The sequence below is a fragment of the Cervus canadensis genome, chromosome 13 (genome assembly GCF_019320065.1).
Source record: "Cervus canadensis isolate Bull #8, Minnesota chromosome 13, ASM1932006v1, whole genome shotgun sequence".
Lineage (NCBI taxonomy): Eukaryota > Metazoa > Chordata > Mammalia > Artiodactyla > Cervidae > Cervus > Cervus canadensis.
The window spans coordinates 39985524-40003091 of record NC_057398.1 but is presented as its reverse complement, the minus strand read 5'-3'; the positions used below and the strand labels follow the sequence as shown (position 1 = coordinate 40003091).

Here is a 17568-nt window from a genome sequence, read left to right as displayed (position 1 = left end):
AAATAGAGTGTCTACTACCATAACAGCAGTAATTTTTATGTTATCTGTATTTAGTTAATATTTTACCTAGTATCACATGCAGTAATATTACCAGATGACTTTGAAAATGAAGACTGTGCTATTTAGAATTGTTGGAAGTAACAAGAAAATAATGTTAATGGAAAACTTATAGGAAAAAAAGATGAAACTGTTCCTATTCATCACTGATTGCTTTCAGAAGTAAAATATTCCATAGTCCCTTGCCAAACAGAAAGAAGAGCATTTACTTCCACTCCCACCCTGAATACCACCAAAGCCCAAAACAAACAAAAAAATGCATTAACTGAAGGACATCTAGTTTTCTAAGTCTGTTTTTAATTTAGCTGTATACATGTTTACACTAACTCTTCATTGATTTTGCTTTTCATTGCTGTTGTTTCAGTGTACATAGTGTCCCAGATTACTTTTCTGGCAACTGCTCATGTGGTTCATGGCTTGGTTTTGTCCCATTTCTTAATTAGATGAAACAACACACTACCTATAATTTAGTTGCATATATAAACGGAAGAAATGGTAATGTTGTTATAGGAAAATCATTGTGTTGAAAACAAACCTAGGTAACATAGTAGAATGGTATCCTGTTTGTTTTTTGGAATTATTATTCCAATCCTTGTCTAAACCTAAGAAAAATAAATATGCTTTTTACTCATTTCTTCATTTGGTAGAAAAACATTTATTGACTTCCCACTCTGTGTTTGGCACCTATAAGAACTGCTTATGAATATGTATGAAATATGTAGATTAGACATTGTCCTTATTCTTGAAGAGATCACGACTTAGAGGGTGAGAGAGGCAAATAAGCAGATTCCTAGTGTCATATAAGAACTATGATTTCAGTGTACACAGAGAGTTTTGAAGGCACAGAGAAAAAGTTCCAAACTTACATTTTTGGGAGCCTGATTTAGAACCTGCAGGAGAGGCCTGTATAGTATTTTGAAGGATGGATAGGAAATAACCAAAAGAAGAAGAAAAGGGAAGGATACTTGGAGCTGAGAGGGATAGCACTGTGAAGGTGAAGAGGCAAGAATTACTTGCTAGCTATTTATCTTTGATGAGGTTTCTGTTTAGGTCTTTCACCCATTTTTAAATAAGGTTGTTTCTTTCTTCCCCTGCCTAAAGCACAAGGACGTTTCTTTTCTCAGATATTCACTGTGAGAACCTGGTTGAGCTCCTGGAGGCAAAACAAAAAAGTATGGGTACCCTCTATGACTGGGTCCCCCTGGAGTTTTTAACTGTTAAGACTGCCCACACTGAACTTCCAGAAATTTATCAATTACAGTTTAGGTTTTACTGCCTGGGTCCTTGGTTCCTGCGGAGTTATCTGCAGGATATCTGGCTTTCTGCTGCAGTAAGCTGTGGTTCTCTGTATTCACCTATCTGTCTCCAGATTTGGGGGGTGGGCAATGGTTTGCTCTGTGGCCTCACTACTCTGATGAATCTAAGCAGGGTTGTTGACTTTTCACTTGTTGGGACACAGTGGAAACTTCCAAGCTCCTTATGTGGTGGACCAGAAATCAGAAGTCCTATTAAGTAATTTTAAAATCATAGCTTTGTTATTTCCTCATTTTATTGATGATTTAGAGTGAACATGTAATGTATTCTCCTCTATGAAGTCCTTTAAGAGTTAAAGGGGATGCTATTAATAATTATCCCAGACATCAAATATAAACTGTGATATGTGATTATCCTCTTGATGTATTTATACCTGATGAGGAAACTAATGTCTCAGAACTGATAAGGGACAGCATTGGGACTTGGATTTTAACAATCCAATATTTGACTTCAGATCTGTAATACATAAGAAGCAGAGTATTGAAGTGCCTTTTATGTCTTTTCTATGTCTTTGTCGGGGCTCATAAGTACCCATCATTGTGGCTATTCTTTACTGACGAGAAATAGAATTGAAATACAGTATCATACATTATTTATTAGGTCTTAATTTATTATCTTTATTTTAGTTGGAGGGCAAGAATTTTATTAAATTACTTTTTACCTTATATGTTACTCTATGTAATCTCTTTTGAACCTGGAATTTGTTCTCCTTCCCAGAATTCTGTACTTGAAAGAGACAGCTAGATAAATCTTTGATTCTGTAGAAAAATAGGCCCAGATGATGTAAACAACTTGCCAGATGCCACAGCTCATCACTTATAAAATCTAGCTAAGAATTGAGAAGCTGAAAATATAGTGATTTAAAATGGAATAAGGTTGTCCATCTTCCACACCCGACAGCCCGCAAGCTTTTGAACAAATGTATTTTTCTTTTCTAAGTCTCACTTTCCTCATCTGTGTAATTGAGAAATAATAATATCTATTTCATTGAGTTGTTTCAAGTCTATGTCTGCCACACAATCAGAACTCAGCAAGTGACTTTGTTATTACTTTTACCTACGTCTTTATATTCCCAGTGAAGTGCTTTTAAAACACTTTAAATGTTGCCTTTGAGTCTCTTCTGGTAATATCTTTTTGAGATCAGTATAGGTCTTGAGTCTGCTAGCAGGAGTTCATTGATTATGTAAATTGCCTACTTGTATAAGTAAATGTGAAAAAGGAAATAATTTCATCAGCCATTTCTGGGACATCACTAAGCATAGACTTCTCTGCCTTTTTGGGAATTAGAGAGTAATGAGGAAAATACTTTAAAAATTTTAACCCTTATTTTTCATTAATGCTATAAATATATATCAGTTTAGAAAAATCAGTCTCTTTTCCTAACTCTGGATTACTGATTTCCAGAGGTTACCACTTTCAACCCTTTTAACTTTCTTTGATATTTACCTCCATATTTAAGGAGGTAAGACATAAGACAGCCTGATGTCTTATGTGTCTCGCTCATATGCACATATATTTACACACACATATATACACTTACCTCCCCAATTCTACTGATATAGCTATATCATATTTTGCTAAATGAATATTTATGATTCTGGAAATAGTATCCACAGCTGAACCATGTGTGGAATTATGATTAAATTTCCTTTCTTGGGTGATACTGCTGTCTTTGAGGTGGATAGTTGTTTCTTCGTTTGTTTGAACAGTCTATCACCAGTGCATTCCCAGCTTTCCCCACAGAAGTCTAACTCTCTAATTCCTTCAAAGCATTAAGCTTTAAGCATTCTATCACTTTCATTTTTGTTTTAATTGGTTGGGAAAATTATATTCATATCTTTGTTTTTGTCGTGGTCTAGGTGTGGGTTGGAAAAGAATTTCCAGACATGAGACAGAATGAGAGAGAAATACAGTTTATTAGAATGGGAGACGCTGTTAGAACAGTGGGCCAGCTCAAGGGAGAACCAATGTTTAACAGGGGTCCTTAGTCCACTTTTATACCCAGGGTACAAGGAGTGGGGGTCTTGCAGGTCATTTGCTGATTGGATGAGGCGTGTATACTGGGTGGGGGAAGAGTAGGGCAAATACCTTCTCCCTATGGGGTAGGAGGAGAGACAGGTTATACTGTTCAGTTAGTAGTTACAACATGGGGGAGGAAAGGACGATAAGGGTCTGGTTTTTCATTCCTGCATTCCAAGACCCTCCTTGGTTTTATCTGCTCTATTGTCCTTGGGTCACCACAGTTTTCTTACTCTAATCAATATTGACTGCTCTCCTGGCCTTAAACCATCCTAAAATTTACACCGTCCTGAAAATTTCCTTCTTTTTCTGGTTAGATTGGATTCCCTGCTTCTGGATTTCCTTCTGGATTTCTACTTCCTTGCTAGCTTGTTCCCATGTTTGGTGGAACACATCTTTTTAGTAGTCTACCCACCCCCCTCCAAAAAAAGGAGAAAATGAGGTAAAATATTTTGAGATTTTGTGTGTCTGAAAATAACCTTTTCTCCTGTCACATTTACTGATAATTTAGAATTCTAAGCTAGAAATTAATCTTTCTCTTAGAATGTTGGAAACATTGCTCTGGTGGTTTTTATTTCCCAGTTTCTTGCTGGGAAGACTGATGCTGTGATGATTCTCAAAACTCTTTTTATAGCTTTCTTTTTAACTTCTGTGGGAGATTTTTAGGATATTTTATTTATTTTCTGTATTATTAAATCTTTTACTGATATTCCATATTGTGTGTATGTGTGTTTGTGTATGTTTTTCATATTTTGTTGGGCACTTGATGAGTTCATTCAATCCCTAAATTCATCTTTCACTTATAGGACATTTTTTGAAGAGTATGTCTCCACATCCCCAACTCTTTCTGTTTGATATTCTCTCTCTTATTGGAATGCCAGTTATTCAGATATTGGATCTTCTGGTTCATTTCTCTAGTTTAAAACAAGTTTTTCCTTTCCTGATATCAACTTCTTTTTGTTTTCTGGAGGAGTTCCTAATTTTGTACTCCAGCATTGTTATTTATGCTCTCATACTTTTAATTTTTGAAAACTCTTTTTGTTTGCTTGAAAATTTCCTTTTACGACATTCTATTTTTATTCCATGAATGCAATGACTTCTCCTTTCTCTCTGAGGATGTTAATATAAATAATAGTTTTCTTCTGTATTTTGCATTATCTTTGTTTTCTTCAAGTTCAGCTTTTTTTTTTTTTTGATCAGTGTGGCATGTGGGATCTTATTTCCCCAAACAGGAGTTGAACCCATACCCCTGGCATTGGAAGTGCAAAATCTTTTTTTTTTTTTTTTTAATTTATTTCTATTGAAGGATAATTGCTTTACAAAATTTGCTGTTTTCTGTCAAACCTCAACATGAATCAGCCATCAGTTCAGTTCAGTTCAGTTCTGTCGCTCAGTTGTGTCCGACTCTTTGCGACGCCTTGAATCGCAGCACGCCAGGCCTCCCTGTCCATCACAACCTCCCGGAGTGTACTCAAACTCATGCCCATCGAGTTGGTGATGTTATCCAGCCATCTCACCCTCTGTCGTCCCCTTCTCCTCCTGCCCCTAATCCCTCCCAGCATCACGGTCTTTTCCAATGAATCAACTCTTCGCATGAGGTAGCCAAAATGTTAGAGTTTCAGCTTCAGCATCAGTCTTTCCAATGAATTTTCAGGACTGATTTCCTTTAGGATGGACTGGTTGGATCTCCTTGCAGTCCAAGGGACTCGCAAGAGTCTTCTCAAACACCACAGTTCAAAAGCATCAATTTTTCGGCGCTCAGCTTTCTTCTAATTCTCACATCCATACATGACCACTGGAAAAACCATAGCCTTGACTAGACAGACCTTTGTTGGCAAAGTAAAGTCTCTGCTTTTTAATATGCTGTCTAGGTTGGTCATAACTTTCCTTCCAAGGAGCAAGCGTCTTTTAATTTCATGGCTGCAATCACCATCTGCAGTGATTTTGGAGCCCCCCAAAAATAAAGTCTGACACTGCTTCCATTGTCTCACCATCTATTTCCCATGAAGTGATGGGACCAGATGCCATGATCCTAGTTTTCTGAATGTTGAGCTTTAAGCCAACTTTTTCACTCTCCTCTTTCACTTTCATCAAGAGGCTCTTTAGTTCCTCTTCACTTTCTGCCATAAGGGTGGTGTCATCTGCGCATCTGAGGTTATTGATATTTTTCTCTGCAATCTTGCTTCCAGCTTGTGCTTCATCCAGCCCAGCATTTCTCATGTTGTACTCTGCATGAGAGTTAAATAAGCAGGGTGACAATATACAGACTTGACATACTCCTTTTCCTAATTGGAACCAGTCTGTTGGTCCATGTCCAGTTCTAACTGTTGCTTCCTGACCTGCATATAGGTTTCTCAAGGGGTGGGTCAAGTGGCCTGGTATTCCCTTCTCTTTAAGAATTTTCGACAGTTTTCGACTGTGTGATCCACACAGTCAAAGGCTTTGACATAGTCAATAAAGCAGAAATAGATGTTTTTCTGGAACTCTCTTGCTTTTTTGATGATCCAGCGGATGTTGGCAATTTGATCTCTGATTCCTCTGCCTTTTCTAAATCCAGCTTGAACATCTGGAAGTTCACAGTTCACGTATTGCTGAAGCCTGGCTTGGAGAATTTTGAGCATTACTTTACTAGCGTGTGAGATGAATGCAATTGTGCGGTAGTTTGAGCATTCTTTGGGATTGCCTTTCTTTGGGACTGGAATGAAAACGGACCTTTTCCAGTCCTGTGGCCCCTGCTGAGTTTTCCAAATTTGCTGGCATATTGAGTGCAGCACTTTCACAGCATCATCTTTCAGGATTTAAAGTAGCTCAACTGGAATTCTACCACCTCCACTAGCTTTGTTCATAGTGATGCTTTCTAAGGCCCACCTGACTTCACATTCCAGGATGTCTGGCTCTAGGTGAGTGATCACACCATCGTGATTATCTGGGTCATGAAGATCTTTTTTGTACAGTTCTTCTGTGTATTCTTGCCACCTCTTCTTAATATCTTCTGCTTCTGTTAGGTCCAAAACATTTCTGTCCTTTATTGAGCCCATCTTTGCATGAAATGTTCCCTTGGTATCTCTAATTTTCTTGAAGAGATCTCTAGTCTTTCCCATTCTGTTGTTTTCCTCTATTTCCTTGCATTGATCGCTGAGGAAGGCTTTCTTATCTCTCATTGCTATTCTTTGGAACTCTGCGTTCAAATGGGAATGTCTTTCCTTTTCTCCTTTGCTTTTCACTTCTCTTCATTTCACAGCTATTTGTAAGGCCTCCTCAGACAACCATTTTGCCTTTTTGCATTTCTTTTCCATGGGGATGGTCTTGATCCCTGTCTCCTGTACAATGTCACGAACCTCCATCCATAGTTCATCAGGCACTCTGTCTATCAGATCTAGTCTCTTAAATCTATTTCTCACTTCCACTGTATAGTCATAAGGAATTTGATTTAGGTCATACCTGAATGGTCTAGTGGTTTTCCCTGCTTTCTTCAATTTAAGTCTGAATTTGGCAAAAAGGAGTTCATGATCTGAGCCACAGTCAGCTCCCGGTCTTATTTTTGCTGACTGTATACAGCTTCTCCATCTTTGGCTGCAAAGAATATAATCAACCTTATTTCGGTGTTGACCATCTGGTGATGTCCATGTGTAGAGTCTTCTCTTGTGTTGTTGGAAGAGGGTGTTTGCTATCACCAGTGTGTTCTCTTGGCAAAAGTCTATTAGCCTTTGCCCTGCTTCATTCTGTACTCCAAGGCCAAGTTTGCCTGTTACTCCAGGTGTTTCTTGACTTCCTACTTTTGCATTCCAGTCCCCTATAATGAAAAGGACGTCTTTTTTGGGTGTTAATTCTAGAAGGTCTTGTAGGTCTTCATAGAACCGTTCAACTTAAGCTTCTTCAGCATTACTGGTCGGGACATAGGCTTGGATTACCATGATATTGAATGGTTTGCCTTGGAAACGAGCAGAGATCATTCTGTTGTTTTTGAGATTGCATCCAAGTACTGCATTTCGGACTCTTTTGTTGACCATGATGGCTATTCCATTTCTTCTAAGGGATTCCTGCCCACGTAGATATAATGGTGGTATACATATATCCCCTCCCTCCATCCCATCATCCTGCCCATCCCACCCCTCTAGGTTGATACAGAGCCCCTGTTTGAGTTTCCTCAGCCATACAGCAAATTCCTACTGGCTATGTGTTTTACATATGGTAATGTAAGTTTTCATGTTACTCTTTTCATACATCTCACCCTCTACTCCCCTCTCCCCATGTCCACAAGTCTATTCTCTATGTCTGTTTCTCCACTGTTGCCCTGTAAGTAAATTCTTCAGTACCATTTTTCTAGATTCCATATATATGTGTTAGAATATGGTATTTATCTTTCTCTTTCTGACTCACTTCACTCTGTATAATAGGTTCTAGGTTCATTCATCTCATTAGAACTGACTCAAATGCATTCCTTTTTATGGCTGAGTAATATTCTATTGTGTATATATACCACAACTTCTTTATCCATTCATCTGTTGATGAACATCTAGGTTGCATCCATGTTCTAGCTATTGTAAATAGTACTGCAATGAACAATGGGATACATGTGTCTCTTTCCATTTTGGTTTCCTCAGGGTGTATGCCTAGGAGTGGGATTACTGGGTCATGTGGTGGTTTTATTCCTATTTTTTTTTAAGGAATCTCCATACCGTCTTCCATAGTGGCTGTATCAATTTACATTCCCATCAACAGTGCAAGAGTGTTCGCTTTTCTCTACACCCTCTTCAGCATTTATTGTTTGTAGACTTTTGGATGAAGGCCATTCTGACTGGTGTGAGGTCATATCTCATTGCAGTTTTGATTTGCATTTCTCTAACAATGAGTGATGTTGAGCATCTTTTCATGTGTTTGTTAGCCATCTGTATGTCTTCTTTGAAGAAATGTCTATTTCGGTCTTTTTCCCACTTTTTGATTGGGTTGTTTGGTTTTCTGATATTGAGCTGTATGAGCTGCTTGTATATTTTGGAAATTAATCCTTTGTCAATTGTTTCATTTGCTATTATTTTCTCCCATTCTGAGGGTTGTCTTTTCACCTTGCTTATAGTTTCCTTTGCTGTGCAAAAGCTTTTAAGTTTAATCAGGTGCCACTTATTTACTTTTGTTTTTATTTCCATTGCTCTAGGAAGTAGGTCATAGAGGATCTTGCTTTGATTTATGTCATGGAGTGTTCTGCCTATGTTTTCCTCTAAGAGTTTTATAGTTTCTGGTCTTACATTTAGGTCTTTAATCCATTTTGAGTTTGTCTTTGTGTATGGTGTTAGGAAGTGTTCTAATTTCTTTCTTTTACATGTTATCTGTCCAGTTTTCCCGCACCATTTATTGAAGAGGGTGTCTTTGCCCCATTTTTATATTCTTGCCTCCTTTGTCAAAAATAAGGTACCCACAGGTACATGGGTTTATTTCTGGGCTTTCTATCTTGTTCCATTGGTCTATATTTCTGTTTTTATACCAGTACCATACTGTCTTGATGAGTGTAGTTTTGTAGTATAACCTGAAGTCAGGAAGCTTGATTTCTCCAGCTCCATTCTTCTTTCTCAAGACTGCTTTGGCTATTCAGGGTCTTTTGTGTTTCCATATGAATTGTGGAAGAGCAGAATCTTAACTACTAGACCTCCAGGGAAGTCCCTCAAGTTCAGTTGTATAGTGTTTACTTGTTTTAGATTCATATTAGAGCATCTCCTTGGCTGTCTGTTTATATTTAAATGTGAAATATTATCAGTTGGTGTTCCGTGTGTGTTTATTTGAATTATGGAATGATAGACTTCACAACAATAGTCCAATGTTTTATTTTCAGACTTTTCAACTTTTCAGACTTCAGTAGTCACTAGTCTAAAGCATTTAAAACCATAGCTGTTTTAGAAAGTATTAAGCATTATTTGAGAGTGAACCTGTAAGTCACTCAGTCATGTCTGACTCTTTGTGACCCCATGGACTATACAGTCCGTGGAATTCTCTAGGCCAGAATACTGGAGTTGATAGCCTTTCTCTTCTCCAGGAGATCTCAAACCAGGGATCGAACCCAGGTCTCCCACATTGCAGGCAGATTCTTACCAGCTGAACCACAGGGGAAGCTCAAGAATACTGGAGTGGGTAACCTATCCCTTCTCCAGGGGAACTTCCCAACCCAGGAATTGAACTCGGGTCTCCTGCATTACAATCAGATTCTTTACCAACTGAGCCATCAAGGAAGCCATTGAGAGTGGTTTCAGATAAAAAATAAAAACTTGTATCCAGTTAACCATGTTTAATTGAGAAGCTAAATAAATACACTGAAAAAGATGAATCAGTAGGCAAATATTGTTCATTTTATCTAATGATGGGAGCAAAGAACAAATACAGTATATCTGATATGCTACAAAAAATGTTTAGGTTTTTGCATTATTTTATTACTGAAAGGAACCTTTGATTCATGATTTCCAGCTGTTTCTTTTATAGAAGAGGAAAACTGAGACTCAGAGAGTTAAGTGACTTATCTTGAGACTAGAATCCATGGCTCAGAATTCCTATTTCAGTCTTTTTTCCATTAAGTCATATTTCCTTTTCTAAGCAACAATGAATATGTGAGACTTGTGAGTTTGTTTTTGGTAATGATGGTATCCTGTACCTAATTTTCTTCTCTTTATATTTTGATCTCAAGTGCTCAGACCTGGATCAATAATAAGCTTTGGTTTCTGACATACCCACATCACTGGTCCATGTGTAACCTATTTTTTGTTTTTAATAATGTAATGCATAAAATGAAAGCATCCATACTGTGTGGAATCCCTGAGGGGATAATTTAAATATATAATTTACATGTACATGTAGTACAAAAATAAACTCATACATTTAGAAGTATTTTGGTGAAACAGCTATTTGTTTTTTTCTCTCCTGGATCAAGAGTTATCTTATGGATGGGTGGTTTGGCAGCTCTCTGCCTCATCCTGTTGACATTTACCAGATGGGATAGTTGTGGATTAGAAAACAAAATAAGATGGGGAGGAACAGGGAAGGAACCAGAAATATGAGTGCTTTGCAATTAACATTAAGACATATATGTCTCTGAAACTTGTTGGTCTCTGCAAATTGTGTAATGTGTGGTTTGTTTGTGGTGCAGGTCTGAGAACCATTGGAGTCATCACCAAACTGGATCTCATGGATGAAGGAACGGATGCCAGGGATGTTCTAGAGAATAAGCTGCTGCCACTTCGCAGGGGTAATGTACTGTGTCCTATACAGGACTTTCTTTGATGGTGTGGCAGAGAAACAACTGGGAAACCAATGGGAGGCTGAATTTTTATGCCTCCACATTGCGAAGAATGGATTTAAGCTTAGTTAAACATTTTATGGAATGACATGGTGTTCCCAAATGATGTAGTATAATTGATCCAAAGAAAGAACTATTCCTTCAAACAATAGGAATAAAACAAGAAAAGGAAGGGGTTTGAAGGAAGGGTGTAATTATTCATCATAGTCTGCATAAATGTATTCTGTTTAAGTCCGAATTATTTACTTGCTACTGTCTGACAAAGCTGCATAGAGATTTACTCTATTTAAATGCATAGATCTTTTAAGGACAAAAGGACGTTATTTTGTTAATGCTAAAAAATCAACATTAGCCAAATCGTCCAGCCTTCATTAAATACTGATATCTCAAATTGAGTTTTGTAAGGGGATCTATTCTTCAGAGTCTTAAAATAATTTTGCTTTTCTTATTTGGCCTCTTCGAGAGCTTTAAAATTTCCCCAGAAAAAGAAACCAAAAGTGCCCCCAACTCCATAGGTGTGTGTTTTGTTTTAGGTTACGTGGGGGTGGTAAACAGGAGCCAGAAGGACATAGATGGGAAGAAGGACATAAAGGCTGCCATGTTGGCAGAAAGGAAATTTTTTCTCTCACACCCGGCTTACAGACATATTGCTGATCGGATGGGGACCCCACACCTTCAGAAGGTCCTTAATCAGGTAAAAATTGTTTTTCAAGCAACAAGAACAATTATAAAATATGTGAATGCCTATTTGAATCCATATTTCTTATTTTATACTTTTTTCTGAACTATTTAGCATAACAGTATTAATAGAAATGTTCAAAGATGAATATGGATACTTAGACCCATGCCATTAGTAATTCTAAATGACCAGAATTCACCTTAATATTGTTGAAAGAACAGTGTACTAATCAGAAATATGTATTTATTTACAAACAGTGAACAGGGGAACACATTTTAGCACATGTTTATTCATAATGTATAATTGTCTTAAGGAGTTAAACTTGTATCTCTCTGAAAAGTTGGTCTCTTGGCATCTGTTTTTGTTTGAAATGTCAGTCTGTGATGGTTAAGTTAAAATTTCTTTATGATTTTGTTTAGGATTGATTTGATCCTTAATTTCCAATCTTAAAAACACAGAAGCAATCACTGATCTTCATTCATCTAAGAAACTTTTCCAGATAACCCCTTTCCCCATAACAGATAGAATTAGGTCCTTTGCCTCCCCTCACTTCATGTATGTATACATTTCTTCCATAAAAATTTAGTGTACTTTTTTTTTTCACATATTTTCCAGTCCCTAGTAGAATTGAGTCATTGTCATTGAGTTTAGAGCCTCCACCCCAAGTTTTGATTATATTGACTCAGGTGGTGAGCAACTTTTCTCACAAAAAGTATGCTTTAACTTTTATTTATGAACTTAAATAAGTCAAGTAGTTAACAGTTGTTCTGATTGTTCCCTCCTAGAAGTTGTCAGTAGAGGCTAACACAACAGTAGGCTACTAGTAACATTATATCTGAACCATTTAGGCAGCAATTGAAGCAGTTTTAGAAAATAAGAAACAGTAGTATACTTCTATTTTAAGTGATGTAACACAGACTAATATGAAATTTGTATTTTTCAATTAAGAGTAGATGAATATTTGGAAGCCATAAAGCAATAATATAGTTGTCATTTAAAAATTATGAACTTGTTTTAGAGAAGGAACTTTGGTTTATCATGCAAGAATCATGATATTCTATCAATGTATTTAGCTCTGATAAAACTATTTTTTGATTTCTGCTTTCATAGCTGTATTGGGCTAAGAAAAATACAGATAAACTGAAAAAATAATAAATGTCACTAAAATAATTAGAAATAATAAAGTTAGAACTATGAATACTGAAAAAGTAGAACAGGTATGATTGACCATTTGGTTATTATAGGTGACTCATAAATTATGGCATAACTGATTCTGGTTGACTGAAAATTGAATAAATATTATACTAAAGATCTTTCATGTCCTGTATAATCAGTTTCTCTATTGCTTCAAGGATCTTCACACTGTGTTTGAAATTAGGATAATTTTTTTTTTTTTTGCCATGCCATATGGCATGTGGGACCTTAGTTCCCCAGCAAGGGATTGAACCCTTGTATTGGAAGCACACAGTTTTAACCACTGGACTGCCAGGGAAGTCTCCTGAAATTAGGATAATTTTATTGCTGATCTTATGTGTACCAACACGTCTGACCCCAAAGGACTCTTACTGTAGCAAAAACTGAAAGAGGACAGGAAATTTTTGAGGAATTGAAAAGAATATCATTATGGCTGGAGGTCAGAGAATGGGTTGTAAGAGATGAATGTGGAGATGAAGGCAGTGGCTGAATCCCATTGTGTTTGTAGGCAAAGTTAAAGATTTTGACTGTTATCCTAGGAGCCCTGGGGAGTCAGTTGTTTAAGGAATCTGAGAAGGGGAATAACAGTCACATCTGTGGGTTAAAATGATTATGGTGGTTGCAGATAGGAAGATCAAGAGTAGAAATGGGGGAAAAAAAGAGAAATGAGAAGACCTCTCGCTTATGAGTCAAAGTGAGAAATGATGGTAGCCTGGTCTTGGTTAGGGCCAGTGAAGATGGAAAAGAAAGCAGATTTGGGGCATATTTGGGAAAATTGAGAACTTGGCAGTGGATGAGCTCGGGTGGGTGATGGAAAGGAAAAGTCAAGTATAACTCCCAAGTTCCAGGTTATTATGAAATCACCAAAATGGAGAAACTTCTGAAGGGAATATTAGGTACTTGATTTCAGTCATGTTGAGGTTGACACTTCCAAGAAAAGAAGTTAGGGAAGTCAGTCAAGTGGTTATTATTACTCTTAGATTTGGGGTTTGTTCTTGGGCATTGCTACTGGGAATGCAGTCTTCTCCATTCTTTTATTTTCTGCTTCAAAACCATAATGGCAACACATGCCAGGGGAATAACATGAAGAGTCTGTTGGAGGAGTGTGGCATTTCCTCGGTTCTGTCTCATCCCATCAAAAATTTGAAGTGACAGTCCAGCATTACAGCCCTCGGACAGACTGTGTCACAGCTCTCAGACAGACTGTGTCACAGCTCTCAGGCAGATTGGTGTTACAGCTCCATGTTACACCTCAGTTTTATTTAGAAAATACAGGAAATACATCCTTGAGGTGTGAGGGCATACTGACCCTAAAGACACGAAGAGAAGAGGGGAGAGACCCCCAGCCCTTTGGCTCCTTTTTTTACATGTTTTTTTCCTCCTCCCCCTGTGCTTGCCCTATGTAAATTGGGCTAGCCAGGAGTGCTGTTTGTTCTACCTGAGGTCCTCACTCTGGTCCTCAGACCTTCCTTTGTTCTATTTTTGCAGGCTTTTCCCTTCCTTGTCTTTTAGCCGCCACCATTCTGGACTCATTTTTCCTATTCTAACTACCTAACAAGTCATAACTATGGACAAGGTTATAGGATAAGTATGAACTACTGACAATTAAATAACTTGATTTATTGCATAGGTATATTCAGATAACCTTGAATCTGCCTGCAATATGGAAGACCTGGGTTTGATCCCTGGGTTGGGAAGATCCCCTGGAGAAGGGCATGGCAACCCACTCCAGTATTCTTGCCTGGAGAATCCCCATGGACAGAGCTATAGTCCATGGGGTTGCAAAGAGTTGGAAAGGACTGAGTGATTAAGCACACAGACGGGTAAGCTCAGATAAACATAAATGATTTAAAATGGTTCTTCTGTTAGTTTGGGTCTACTTATTCCCCTTACTTTAAATTTAAAACACACAGAAGAACTATACAAAAAAGATCTTCAGGACCCAGATAATCACGATGGGTGTGATCCCTCACCTAGAGTCAGACATCCTGGAATATGAAGTCAAGTGGGCCTTAGCAAGCATCACTACGGACAAAGCTAGTGGAGGTGGTAGAATTCCAGTTGAGCTATTTCGAATCCTGAAAGATGATGCTGTGAAAGTGCTGCAGTCAATATGCCAGCAAATTTGGAAAACTCAACAGGGGCCACAGGACTGGAAAAGGTCCGTTTTCATTCCAATCCCAGAGAAAGGCAATGCCAAAGAATGCTCAAACTACCACACAATTGCACTCATCTCACATGCTAGTAAAGTAATGCTCAAAATTATCCAAGTCAGGCTTCAACAGTATGTGAACCATGAATTTCCAGATGTTCAAGCTGGATTTAGAAAAGGCAGAGGAATCAGAGATCAAATTGCCAACATCCATTGGGTCATCAAAAAAGCAAGAGTTCCAGAAAAACATCTACTTCTGCTTTATTGACTATGCCAAAACCTTTGACTATGTGGATCACAACAAACTATGGAAAATTCTTCAAGAGAAGGGAATACCAGACCACCTGACTTGCCTCCTGAGAAATCTGTATGTAGATCAGGAAGCAACAGCTAGAACTGGACATGGTTCAGTTCGGGAAAGGAGTACATCAAGGCTGTATATTGTCACCCTGCTTTTTTAACTTATATGCACAGTACATCATGAGAAATGCTGAGCTGAATGAAGCACAAGCTGGAATCAAGATTGCCAGGAGTAATATCAATAACCTCAGATATGCAGATGACACCTCCCTTAGGGCAGAAAGTGAAGAAGAACTAAAGAGCCTCTTAATGAAAGTGAAAGAGGAGAGTGAAAAAGTTGCCTTAAAGCTCAATATTCAGAAACTAAGACCATGGCATTCAGTCCCATCACTTCATGGCAAATCGATGGGGAAACAGTGGAAACAGTGGCTGACTTTATGTTTTTGGGCTCCAAAATCACTGCAGATGGTGGTTGCAGCTATGAAATTAAGATACCTACTCCTTGGAAGGAAAGTTATGACCAACCTAGACAGCATATTAAAAAGCAGAGACATTAGCTTGCCAACAAAGGTCCGTCTAGTCAAGGCTATGGTTTTTCCAGTAGTCATGTATGGATGTGAGAGTTGGACTATAAAGAAAGCTGAGTGCTGAAGAATTGATGCTTTTGAATTGTGGTGTTGGAGAAGACTCTTGAGAGTCCCTTGGACTGTAAGGAGATGAAACCAGTCAATTGTAAAGGAAATCAGTCCTGAATATTCATTGGAAGGACTGATGTTGAAGCTGAAACTCCAATACTTTGGCCACCTGATGCGAAGAGCTGACTCATTTGAAAAGACCCTGATGCTGGGAAAGATTGAAGGCAGGAGGAAAAGGGAACGACAGAGGATGAGGTGGTTGGATGGCATCACCAACTCAATGGACATGAATTTGGGTAAACTCTGGAAGTTGGTGATGGACCGGGAGGCCTGGCGTGCTGCGGTCCATGGGGTCACACAGAATTGGACATGACTGAGCAACTGAATTGACTGACTCACTTTATATTTATTATTCTTTTCCCTAGATTTCTATAACTTTTACATTTCTCTTCTCTTGATTCTGAGTTTATTTCTTAAGCCATGCAAAAAGGTGAACTTTTTTCCTGTTAATTCAGACTTAATTATGTTATAACAGAAAGAGCATTAGGTAGAGGGCTAATCAATCTGGGTTTATATCCCACCTTTGTTCTCAATTAATTTTGTCCCTCTTAGAAAATCTCTTAGAGAATTTTATTCATTCTAAGCTTGAAGTGTCAGCAGATGACTTCAGTGGAAATGCCAAAGCAAGTGGTTAGGTAGAGGTATCAATACCAGGGCTTTTTATATACAGCCTGTTGAGGGTGTAAGCTAGGGACTAACCACAGTTGGACTGGGGCCTAAAGATGCAGGAAAGAAGAAACACCTGTCTGAGCTATAAGAATGGAAAGGAAGTTAACAGCTGACAGGTACATGGGTATGAGCTCCACTGGTGGTGAGACTTTTGGTTCTGAGAATTCAGGCAGCACCTGTCATTCTCTGCTTCCTTCATTTGTACCACATTCTAACTTAAGGTTCCTTTTGACAGAGTAGCTGATCCAACAGATTAGTCCATACTAAGGTGTCATTAGGCAGCTTCATTAGTAACCTTAGCTGCCTTTTAACAGGGTATCCCAAATGTAAAGAGATAGTCTCAGCGAGTGACTTTAGCTGAGGGAATTTTGACCTTGGGTGTAGGAGAGAGCTGGAACTTCTTACTATCTGTCTACACAGCCAGACTTACATGTGTGTATGACTTTCTAAGGTTTTGACTGATCTGGAAAACAGTAAAGGCCAATTTTTATCTTCTGAGTTGAACTTCCGTCTCTTATATGTGTGCGTGAATTTGTTTTGTTTTATTTAGCAACTTACCAACCACATTCGAGACACCCTGCCCAACTTCAGGAACAAACTACAGGGCCAGTTGCTGTCCATAGAACATGAAGTAGAAGCCTACAAAAACTTCAAGCCAGAGGACCCCACCCGGAAGACCAAAGCATTGCTGCAGTGAGTCACCTTGCCCTTCCTTTGTTCAGCACTTGAAACTCATTTCTTCAGTTTGCTTTTTCCTTAGTCTATTTGTCATGCTAATTTCTAGGTTTTTTTCCATAGAAGTAAAGTATATGAGGCTTTGTATATGTCATAAAATAAGCCTTGAGTCTTTGTTTTCTTTTTTTTTTTTTTTTTTATTGTTGGAGGCTAATTACTTCACAACATTTCAGTGGTTTTGTCATACATTGATATGAATCAGCCATAGATTTACACGTATTCCCCATCCCGATCCCCCCTCCCACCTCCCTCTCCACCCGATTCCTCTGGGTCTTCCCAGTGCACCAGGCCCGAGCACTTGTCTCATGCATCCCACCTGGCTGGTGATCTGTTTCACCATAGATAATATACATGCTGTTCTTTCGAAACATCCCACCCTCACCTTCTCCCACAGAGTTCAAAAGTCTGTTCTGTACTTCTGTGTCTCTTTTTCTGTTTTGCATATAGGGTTATCGTACATCTTTCTAAATTTCCATAT

General features: G+C 38.3%; 1 protein-coding gene across 11 annotated transcripts in view; it reads left to right on the top strand.

Annotated features, from left to right (window-relative positions):
* The window catches only part of DNM3 (dynamin 3), a 619318-nt gene that overhangs the window by 224326 nt on the left and 377424 nt on the right, over positions 1 to 17568 (top strand). For all 11 annotated transcript variants that reach the window (XM_043486187.1, XM_043486184.1, XM_043486188.1 and 8 more), the window contains 3 exons: positions 10517 to 10615; positions 11200 to 11360; positions 16906 to 17048. In XM_043486187.1, the coding sequence (XP_043342122.1) occupies positions 10517 to 10615; positions 11200 to 11360; positions 16906 to 17048 (403 nt within the window). The remainder of the gene's footprint in view (positions 1 to 10516; positions 10616 to 11199; positions 11361 to 16905; positions 17049 to 17568) is intronic.